The following is a 12,009-nucleotide window of genomic DNA, read 5'->3' on the forward strand; positions in this document are numbered from 1 at the left end:
TGCTTTGCATAATGAAATTAATGTTCAATATCCTCTGACCACATAGCAGGAGCTATTTACATATGTGCACAGTTGTATTGAGGTATCAGATTTAGAAAGGCACCAAAACAAATCATTCTTAAAAGCATCTATGGAACACGTCTGAGAAATTTCTCTAGGCACATTTGCTTATTTCAAAAGACAAAACTTCTCAAATGGGCATGGCAGTGTTAGTGACATCCAAGTCAAATGGAGTTAAAGGAGTCTGCTCATCTCAGTATAAAATCTAAATAAATAGAAACTAAAAATCAGAAAAGCATACTAGGTAATGCTTAGTGAGTGTTTATTAAGTGCCACACACTGCTCACACATCATCTCATTTAATCTTCAAAACAACATTATAAGAGGGGATTTTATTCTACCCATTTTAGAGATGGGGTAATAATTAGACACACAGACTTCAGTATCTTGCCCAAGCCCATACCGAAAGGAAGTGGGGGAGCCAGAATCTAATCCAAACACCTAACTCCAGACTCTCTATTTTTCATATCACTATTCTGCCCCTTGAATAATGTCAGACATATAACATGTGGCCTGGGTGCAGCCCAGCTGAGATTATTAGCTAGAACTCGATTTACCTAATTACCCCTACCATGTGACCAAGCAAGCCCTAGTGGCCAGAGGGCCTAGCCGCCTGCCCTGCTCTGCCACTCTAGAACGGGCAGGTGCCAAATATCCTGCCAGCAGCCTGGACCATTCACATAAGTGTCTCTGAAGCTCAACGCAATTAGTTATATACTTTGGGTACCCTAAAGCTATGGAATTATTCTGACACAAAGAAAATAGGCATGACTGAAACTTCCCTGGTGGCTCCGATTTGAGTTAGAGTCACAACTGACACTCATGCTAAGCACAACTCTCCCGATTCACCTTTATCATCAGCAAAAAAAGTTGGTCAGGGAGCTTACAAACATGCAGTTTCAGATCCTGTGGCCCACTGGTAAAAAATATTTGAATCCCACTAATATAGGATGAAAAGGTTGTTAAAGTAATCCAGAGGTCTGGTAGATAAACAAATAATGGCATCCAAAACTCAGTATTAATAAGGAGTAGAGCATCTATTCTTGGACATGTAGGTATAATGTCTGCAGATAAACTATGAATGTTTATGCTTCATTTATATCTGCATTTAGGCTGTAAACAATATTTTGTTGAATATTGAGGCATAGATAACTTTAGCATAAAAAAGAAGAAAATAAATTACAGTCTAGTTTAGACGCCTTGCAGAGCACACAGAACTCTAAAAGGAAGTGACCATATTCTGGGAGAACATTCTAAGAAAATAACTTAAGTGGATGATATCAGCAGTTTATAAACAATTTCCTGTCATTTGCCTATTCAGATTTGGTCAAAAACAATGCAAATCAAATAAAACTATTTGGGTTAAAGGTTGGAAAACAGGGAAGGAAAGGCAAAAGGGGGCAAGTAACTTTTAGGGTATGAAAATTAATACACTCTGATTACCTTTGAAAACTGAACTCTCTGAATTGGGACAAAAGCTCTCTGAGCTGGCTAAAACAAGCAACCATGTCCTGGTCTTTCAACAGTTATCTTGTGTGGTCTAAATGCATTAGTACAAAGCAAAGTGGAGTGTTGCTGATTGGCCATTAGATTTTTCTGACCTAAATGATCCAGGCTGCCTATATCTATCCAGACAAATTCACTTTGTAATTCAATTACTGTCTGTTTAATATTTATGATATGCCCACAGGTTTTCAGGGCATGCAGTTATCTTTGCTTCCCCCCATTCAAAAAAAAAAGTTTAAAGTCAAATGCCTTTTTTTTAAGATCCAATTCAAATGCTTGTTATCTGTGCAGAAATCGGTAAATACAGTCCAGCTTTTGTCTGCAAGGAGCCTAGTTTATTTAAACCATGGGCCAATACAGTATATATTATGTACATGTAAGTTTTTTATTATTTTTGTTTAAATATGAATAACAGATGTGAAAAGCCTCCTTGTTCTCCACGTTGGGAAGCTCAGCATCAAGACATAAGTACATAAATTAGTATAAAGATAGTAAAAGTGTTTCTCCTACACAACCTGATATTATGATAATGACAACAATGATAAGAAAAAATAATGGCTGCCCCCTTGGGCAAGGTCAGACTACTGGTCCTACTCCTAGCTGTGAAGCTGAAAGCCCTGGTCAAGCAGCCACAACAGGTGACTAAACAGCTGCCTGGCTATATTATCTGTCAACAACTTCTTCATGCAGAAATAGAGATTTTTTTTCTCCCTCCAACTTCTCCTATGTTTAAAGCAGAAAATCAAATCTGGTGTCCCAAACCACTAACGCTACCTTAATTACATACAAAATTTAAACTGCCACTGTAATTTGAGGGACAGTGGAGTACAGCCATACCCAAGTAGAGTACAACAACCAGCTCTAGCACCCGGGGCAAGGGGTTAACCTCTCTTGAACTCTGATTTCCTCCAGTCTCTGTGGTTGGTGCAGGACCAAATCAGAGAATTCTGGTAAGCACTGTTTGTTCACATGTTTTGCACGTAGTGAGTGTTTAACAAATGGTAGCTACTGTTATTGCTTCTAAATACCAAAATAATGCAATGCCTGTATTTCCTACTTACTGAAAAATGACACAAGATCATGCCATGGTCTGGGGATGGGAGGGAGGAGATGACTACAAAGAAACCTGGTGGAATTTTCTGAGGTGATGGAAATGCCGTGTATCTTGTTTGTGGTGGCGATTACATGACTATATGTTTTTGTCAAAGCTCATAGAACTGGACACCAACAAGAGTGAATTTTACTGTATGCAAATCATATTGCATTTTTAAAAGTATCAACCAAAGTATTTAACTAGCTCTGATTAAAATAAACCATTTAAACTAATAGACATTTTAACTTATTTCTAAAACTAAAAAGAAATCTAAGGCCTAAATGCTACTTTGTATTTTTAGACTAAGCTCTTAAATTCAAGGATTAGGATGTTTTAAAAAAAATGGATGCCATCTGAACAATTAACCAAATTTACTATTTCAAAATAAAGCATGGATTGTATTGAATAGTGTGATGAAATGAATTACGGAAAGAGAAAATGAAAGTGATGCTTTCATTTACTAGATTACTTAAGATGACAAACATAACGGCTTCTCTAAAAATCCAGTAATGGGCCTTTGTAAACAGTCTCAAAAATGTATCATTATTTTCAATAAGCTAAGGAAAAGTAGAAAAGTCTGGTGATGATTTCTATGATTTATTTATCATCTCAAGGTATTTGTAAAGGGTTCTATAAGGCTGCTCACCCTGAATTTCATCAACACTGTTACCACAACCAAGGAGCTCTTTTTGTATATATCTATGCATATGTTTTGGCAGAAAATGTAGTTTTACAACAATTTCTTCCTCAACACTGTATTTATAAAACAGATAGGGTACCAAAGAAATTATTTTAAATGAAAAATATAAATTCAGGTAAGCCTACAGTGTACTTCTGTGTAAGTCCTACACTTTAGCAGTAATTCCCCCTCCCTTTTCTTTGCCCACCATATGTCACATTTAGGCCATTATTTCTCCCTCTGACATGGGGATCCCCACTTAAGAGGGATGTCAAGACTGTAATAAAGATGGAAGCTAGGAAAGAAGCATAGTTCACATGTCAACTAATACAACCCCATAAATACTGGCCTGGCTCCTTAGCTAGCATTTACTCCCTGCTGTTCCCTTCAGTCCCCAATTAGCACTTTGCTTACTAATCTACTCCCACTTCTACTCACAGACCACCTGACTGCATGCATCCTTATATTTAAAAAAAAGAAAAAAAAGGAAACCAAGGAAAGATGTTACTATTGCTTTTTTTTTTTTTTTCACTTGGGCTTCTGCTTAAACTGTTTATTCTTTTTTAACAAAAGTGAAATGTAATTTCTGCCATTCATGTGACAAAAATATCTGTGCAATATTCATTGCTTTATGAAATTTGATTTTAAAGTAAAAGACCTCTTTTTCTATTAGGATATTGTCTTGATGCTGTAAGTTATGTCTTAGAAAACACCACACTAAATTTCTAAAATCTTGATGCTTCAGGCATCAATTCAAGGGAAAACATACCAAGTAGTTGCCTGTTTAAATACAGGATCCTCTGTTTCCTATAACACAGGCTTGATCAATTTTCAATACGACTTCTATAATTTTAAGAATGTTTAAAAAAATGCAAGTTGAAAATAGAGGCAAGAAAAAGAAGTCTGTTAAGTTATCTTAGGAAGTTCAAGATAATAAACAAGATAGGAGACTGGTAAATCCAAAACCACCTGTCTTAGAAATTAACACAACTTAGAGAAAACATACTTCCTCCATTCATTCAGTACCGGGTTTATTTAGCCCCTGCTATGCTCCTGACATTTTGTATCTAGGGATACAATGGTGAATAAGAAGCCAGCTGCCTTCATAAGAAGAAAAATGAAAAAATATCTTTAAAAGTTTCAGAATTCAATATAGGTATCAATGTCATTTCTAAAACCAGTGATTGCTGAACAATTATTTTCCCATATGCCTCTAGCAGAGCCTTCAAAGAAGAAATATCTACTGACAAATTCTCAATGCCATATATCAGAAATATTGACAAATCATCCTTCTTCCTTATCTCCCATAAATGTAAAATTAAAACAGATGCTGTTGTAATTCAGTAAAGTCACACTATGAATCCCACTATGGACACTAATAAAGTTTCATTTTTTTTTAATGCAAAAAGAGGCCCTGAAAGCAATTGAAAGAAAGGAATTAAAATTAGGTAGGCTGGTATCCTCTCAGGAATTTTTATCTCAAATTTCATTAACACCACAATGCAAAATCACCACAAATATTTTATGGCAAATAAAAACAGAAATGTCACATAACTCTGTCAATAGAATTGATTAGCATACACAGTGGAAAGCAACTTCCAAAGAAACATAAGCTACACAGTAAAAGAAAATATGTCACTAAAAGCTTTGTCTGCAGCAAAAAGACACTTTACTTTCCTTAGTTTAACTCTAAACACGTGCTATAGGTAGTTAGTACACTTGATCCTTAAGCCCTTCAGCTGCGCCCTTGCCAAGACATAAACTGAGCAAACAGATGACAAAGCGAAATGCAGTTTCACAACTAACTGCCTCTTACATACAGTAGCAAGGTGGTATATTTCACTAGATTACTGCAGAAGTTGATAACACCATCAGACATTTTCACAGTATTTGGAAGATTTTTGCAGGTCCAATTAAATTTCAAATACCACCAGTGCCAAACTCTTCACCTGTGACACGTTCTGCCCTCTCTCCCACCAGTTATCAATCACAGGAAGGGTGGGTGCAGCCTGTCAATGTGCTTTGTTGCTCACTGTCCTGACAACCTCTTGCTTTTCAGAAAGCAATATTTTCATATTTGCTCTATACTTGAGCAAGCTCAATGAGATAGCATTGCCTAAGGCTTTGCTCTTCTTAACATATCAACTTTTTTTTTCACTTCTTGTCACGAGAAATATTTTTACACTGCGGCCAAACATTAGAATGAAACTACCACAAACTCAAGAGTTCCCAATGTTACTTCTTGTGTTTAAAATGCACAAAACAATCTCTGGCTTTCTCCTGCTAACTAACACTGTGCAAAAGATATCAAAACTAAGCAAACTGCCCAAAAGAACTTCCACAGAACTGGAGGTCTGCCCACTGCAGCAAGGAAAAGATTAAATCGTGTGGAACTGTAATCTCTCTGAGCTTTTGAGCCTAAGAAAGCGGAAATCTGCATTTATGTTCAGAAACCTACTCCATTTCTCCTTGTGATTGAGTGACTGGCGATGTTGCACCCTCAAAGTGTAACCATTTACAAGAAGCAACTAACCATATACAGATCAGAAAAAAAACCTATTAAATAAGCTCTGTTCATCGCCTGGGATTTTTAAGAAAATGTTTTCACATAATCCCTGTTTTTAAAATACAACAGAAATCTTACAGGGAGTCTGTTGCCAGCCTAGGCTACCACAGAAAAGCATGCCTACCCAGGCAGGTACAAGGCCCTAATTTCAGGCCAATCCTGGGAGAGGTGACAGCCCCAAGTTCAACTGGCAGATGTCTGAACACAGCTCCTCCTGCACATTAGGGATCACCTCTCTATTCTTTCCAAATGCCATTTGCATCCAACCCCTGTTCAACCACCCCAAGCACCAAAGCATCAGTGGTTCCTGTTAGCAGCGGGCCCCCCTCCAACCCCTCCTCCCACTACCACTTCCCCCAGGAGGAAACAGACCCCAAGGACGGCTGCGGGTGGGCGATGAGCGCCCTTCTCCCACCTACCTTGATGATGCTGCTCCGGCGGGGCAGGCCGCCCGGCTTGGTCTCCCGGGGAAGAGGACAGACGGCGGGGCCGGGGGTCGGGGCGAGCGCAACGCCGCGGGGTCCCTTGGTTGGGCTGGCCCGGGCTTCGTCCCCGGACACGCCGAGGCTGCAGTCTCCGTTGGAAACCCCGCCGCTGTCATAGCGCGCCCGCCCGTGGCCAAGGCGACCTCCCCCGCCGCCGCCGCCTTCGCCGGCTCCGGCTTTCAAGGCGCCCTTGGCGCCGAGGGCCGGGCCCGGGGAGGTGGGCAGGGCCCCGCCGGCGGCGCCCCCCCGGCCGTACTCCGCCATGGGCGCCCCGCGACCCGCCTGCACAAAGCCGCGTCCCCGCGTCCCCGCGTCCCCGCCGCCGCCTCGGGCCGCCGCGCGCGGCCCCTCCTCCTCTCCTCCTCCCGCCGCCGCCGCCGGCTCGGCCGCTTCTTCCGCTTCTTTTTTTTTTTTTTTTTAATTTAGATGTGATGTTTGTTTCGAGCTCGCCTTGCGCTCAGTCAAAGTCGCGGTGGCAGAATTATCGGAAGATTCCTGCTGGGGAAGAAAGGAGAGATAAGTCAGCTCGGGCGCCGGCGGAGCCCCGCTCGCGGCACCTGGGGAAGGAAAACACGCCCCGACACACGCGCCGCTGCGGGCGCCAAAAATAACCCGCGCGGGCCGGGCGCCCACCCGGCCAAGCCGGCGCCCACCGCAGGGGCTCGAGGCACCCACCCCGAGGTAACGGGGCGCCTACGTCAGGGGCTTGGGGCAGCCACCCCGGGGGTCGGAGCACCCACCACGCGGGAACAGGGCGAGGGGAAGCGACCGGCGCCCCGACGCTCTCTGACCACGCGGAGGCGCCTCCGAGGGTCCCGGGCGGGCGGAGAGAGACGCCTGGGTCTCCCTGGACCCCAGGTCCCCAGAGGCCGCCTCGTGCGGAGCCCTGTCACGTCCTCCCCAGGGCCCCCGCTGAGGCCCGCGGCGCCGGGAGGAAGCGCGTGGTGGGCAGGGGCGGCCCGGCCCTGACTGTCGCCGTGCGGTCCCAGGGGCAGCCACTGGAGGGGCAGCCAGACCCACCCACCCCCGCCCGCGGCTGTCTCCTCCCGGCTCGGCGCTGCCCCCTATAGGCCGCGGGGACACTCCCCAGCCGCCCCCCGACCCACCGTGAGCCGCCGGGGCTCCCGCTCGATGGTGCTGCCGTCGCGGCTGCAGTCACCGAGGCCGAATCGCGGGGCCGCGGGGACCTCGCTGCCGAGCGGACGGCGGCGGGCGGCGGCCGCGGACCCTGCATACCCCCAGCTTCCCGGAGCTGCCGCAACTGCCAATCACCGCCCGGAGCCCCGAGGGGCAACCAGGGCGCAGGCCCCCGGCCCCGAGCTAGGGTCCCGGGCTCGGGATCCCAGCCGCTGCGCCTCACTCCTGCCCCGCTCCCAGCGCACGGAACTCGTTCCCCTCCCACCCAGCTGGGGAAAAGGCCATGCGGACGCTCCCCTCTGGGCTTCCCCAGTGGGTCAGACCCATTTCACATACTGAAACCAATGCCGTTCCCTTGAGCTCCTAAACTGTGAAATGATTCAACTAGTTGCAAGAATGCTGGGGCAGGGGTGAGGGGTGGGGTGGCTGGCGGGCTATGAGGGGCAGAGGACATCGACAGAGCCTCTTTCGTGCCCCCAGAGTCGTCCCACAGAGATTTATCACCTCCCTCTCAATGACCTTCCTGATCCTGCCACCAGGGATGCCAGCTAGCCCAGCCCGCTGTTTGGCCCAGCCTAGCTCAGGCTCATCTTTTGGGAGAAGATCCTGCTTGCGTCACTACAGCCTGTCCCTCCTCTCTCTGCTCTTCCCACACTCGCTTAAGGCAGAGTGACCAGCCTAAAAATCAACGCTGACCATGTCACTCCCCTGCACATATATCTCCCCAGGATCTCCATCCCTGGAGCCAGACTGCCAAGCCCCGCAGCGTGGTACCCGAGGCCCCACCCAGCTGGGCCCCACCTACCTCTCCATGCCCGGCTCCCTGGGCTTCAGCCTCCTGCCCTTCTTCCTAGCACCCCCCCCTCTTCCCCAACTCTTGTGTTTCCTTTTCCAGGAATGCACTCCCCGCAGGGCACGAAGGAGAAACTGATAGTCCCGCAAGGGAGTGAACTTAAAGACCTTGCTTTCATTAGCTGGTGTTGTAGCAAATTGCCAAGTAGCCTCTGAGGAAATGGGCTTTACATACATATACATACTTGCCCTTGCCCCTGAAGCAACATCAAATACTTTCATGTTATTCTTGGGGGCGTTTTAATTCTTCCAATCCTCCGGATTCATGTTTTTGTAACCCATCAGACAAGCTTTCATACATCTCTTGCCAACCCGAGCCTACACACTAACAGAAATGTTTTCACATCAATGGACAACAATGTTTTAATATTTTATTCAGTCTCATCCCTTTTTCCTAATTTTGTTTCAAAACAGGGTTGAGGTTTTTTGGTTTTTTTTTTTCCTGTCTTGTGATAGTTTTGCAGAAAAATATATTCACATAATTCAAATCAGGTTCTTAATTTGCCTTATCAAATTTATTGTCATAATAGCCTGCAAGTATGCTTTAAGGGAGGAAAAGAAGAATGCTGGGGCCTTTATTCTTAAAGTTCTCTAATTCTGATTATTTTGAATAAACACCCGGAGGTATCTCTGTCCTTTCTGTGTGAGGATCTAATCTTCTCTGAATTTACCAATCACTAGTAAAATGCTATGACAGCCATGGGTCCTGCACCTCTTACCATGAATTTCCTGAGGTGAGTAGGGACATATTGAGGTTTAAATCCCCAGCATGCTTTTTATAGAACCACCATTTAATTCGCCAGTACCCTCCAAAATGAGCACCTATCCATCTCACTCTAAACTCCCAACAGGTCAAACCAGGGAGCTTCTTTGAAATAGACTTGGCATTTAAATTAAAATGTTTCCCAAAGCATCTTGGCAGACCTGTAACTAATGATGCCAGAAGCCCAAGGCCTGTGCCAGGTTCCTTTTTATCCCCATAAGTGTCTCCCACAAGCCACTGGTCACGCCTGCTGATGTTACAGCAGTACGTCGTCATGCAAACAGCCAAACTGTAGGTACCACGTCTCAGATATGGCAATGGGAAGCAGCATGTTCCTCTGACATGTGCAATTCTTGGCTCCCAACAGGCTTTTTAACAAGCTAAACTCAGATTTTTTCATCACAGTGTAGTAAGCAATTGTTTCTCCTCCTTCCTGCTTGTCTCTCTGCAGTTACTAAGTGATTGCTTTCCATTTTTCCTGTTCCATGAGCAATGTTATTGAAGAAATTGTAAATATTTTGCCAAAATTCTTGCTGAAGTGTCTTCATGGCATTGTGAAATTCATAGAAGTTAGAGTTAGAAAAAGAGCCAAAATACCATAGTCATTCCTCAGTAAATGTTGTTTAATGGCTTCTTCAGACTAATTTTCAGAGCAGGATGATAAAAGATAGGCAAGACATTAATAGAATGTTCATTGTGGATAACTCCATGGTACTTATGCCAATTTGTTTATCTATATACTAATGGTTAGATTCCAATGAGTAACTTATGATCTCAACAGATACCTTTAAATCTCAGTATATCATGCCTGCAATTCATAGCTTTATCTCCTTTAAGCTTTTTTCATATTTCAATCCATCTCAGCTTTTAATCATTGTCACCCTTCACCAAACTGTCTTCTATTTGTTTGCATCATTAATCTGATGCCTAGAACTTGAGCTATTCAGGCTCCCTGGTCCATAATAACCTTCCTTCGGCCTCCCAAAATAACACTGACACTGTTTACTGATTTCTTGCCGTCATTTATACCCTTGAAGGTTATGAATTCATATCTAGTTTCCAGTTCACAGGCTCTAATATTACAACTCTCCAAATTTTTCTGACTCACTGAGCACTTGGCCTTCAGATTATTTTCTCCTTCAATGTATTATGACAATTTTCACTCCCCAAACCTCAATTTTATTTTATTTCCTGTATTTCTCTAAAGGTGCAGTTGAACCTCTGAGCCTTCACATTCAGCTGATCTCCATATGCTTAACGTGAGAGCTAACTAGAGCAGAAAGTGGACCAAAATGTTTTAAGGAAATAGCAGATTATGTCAACGTACAGGTCCACAGTGGCTACCCATTTGCTTCCTGAGTCAATCCAAAGCATTGATTATAATCTATTATGTGGCTCAACTTCTGTTTATTTTATCATGATCCTCAACAGAAAGAAATATGCAGTGACTGCCTTTCTTCCTGAGCACTAATGTGGCAAGTTAGACCTGCCAAAAGCTTTCATTTCCTTATTCTTCCTCTCCTCTGACACTAAAGATCCTTCACCCATTTTCCTTGGATCCATATTCTACAAGTGTATATGACTGCCAAGAAGTTGGGCACTCAGGGAAACACATTGGTGCTTTTCAACCACTGAGGAACTGCTTTGTGGATTCATTAAATTTTCACAGTGGCTATTGAGTTAGGTAGCAATTTGAGGGAATCTATTAATTACCAGGGATTTTATAAGATTATTCCATCAGCAAAAGCAACAATATGATAGACTAATATGATTCCCTAAAAAAATAACTGTTGCTTATTATGCTACTTTTGTAAATTCTCCCTCATGCGTTTGGTTGGGTTTCTATCATTATTTTATTACAGGAGTTATTGCAAAGTCAAATGCCTGTAGGAGCCAGGTAGGTAATGTAATGAGTGAAACTGGAGAGATTTGTTTCATAATAGCATTATAATTTATAGTTTCTTAACAGTGATATACTTTACATATCAAATACAGAGTAATATTCTTCCTGATTCATCTCTGGTTTTCTAATTTTGATAGGGCCTTGATACAAGAAATATCTCACTTCCTTCTTAACTCTAAGAAAGACATGTGAACATACTGATAAATAGCAACTGACACAACTGAGCCAGGTATGAGGTGGCATTCTGGAGTGTTGGGGACTCATGTAAGCTGGTGAGAAACCTTACTGCTGCCATGAGGGAATATTGGCCCAGTACTGCCAGGATCATCTTATTTTTCCAAAGAAGCCAGAAATCTGGAATACAAAACTTGCTGTTTTTTTTAGTTCATTTTTCAAGAGAAAGACATGCACAAAATGAAGTCTTCACATATTGTTCTTAAAGGTCTACAGAGAGGCCTATTTTTTCCCGTCCCACCTCCAAACTATGTGATAAGCAAGGCCCAGCAAATGCCTTCCAAATTTTGCATTTCTTTGGGTTGCAATCTGGTTTTCCAAGATAGATTTATTTTCATGAGTTTATCAAGTCAAATATCTAATGACCATATCATTGCTCACATCCCAATATGTGATGTATTGTTCCCAACATACTTCCCTTCATCTACTCACTTCTACATCCCAACCCCACAAATATTTCATCTGTGAAATTTGAAACTCAGAAACTCATTGTCTAGCCAGAACCTCTGCCCATTCATCAGTCCCATTCCCTTACATCCCCCTAAACCACCTGCCAGTCTTAACAACACCTGTACTTTCTCTACCCCATCCCACCCTCTCAGTCCATCGGCACTCCTGTTTATACTCTTTCCCTACTCATCCTGGGCCCCATGACCAAGACTTTCAACCACATTCTCACCAGCATCCTAGACCCTTTACATTCTTGTCTTTCTGTCCTGCCCACCTTGCCA

General features: G+C 43.6%; 1 protein-coding gene across 2 annotated transcripts in view; it reads right to left on the reverse strand.

Annotated features, from left to right (window-relative positions):
* Window positions 1-6,738, reverse strand: part of PLCL2 (phospholipase C like 2) — a 179,276-nt gene extending 172,538 nt beyond the window's left edge. Inside the window, exon 1 of one of the 2 annotated variants that reach the window (XR_006731663.1) lies at window positions 6,324-6,551. Coding sequence is in view for 1 of the 2 variants with exons in the window: in XM_045538253.1 (XP_045394209.1) it covers window positions 6,324-6,653 (330 nt within the window). In the remaining variant the exon portion in view is untranslated. Of the gene's footprint in view, window positions 1-6,323 lie in introns of both variants that reach the window. The other variant, XM_045538253.1, reaches the window with a different exon arrangement.
* Window positions 6,739-12,009: the final 5,271 nt, after the last annotated feature.

The sequence above is a fragment of the Lemur catta genome, chromosome 1 (genome assembly GCF_020740605.2).
Source record: "Lemur catta isolate mLemCat1 chromosome 1, mLemCat1.pri, whole genome shotgun sequence".
NCBI lineage: Eukaryota > Metazoa > Chordata > Mammalia > Primates > Lemuridae > Lemur > Lemur catta.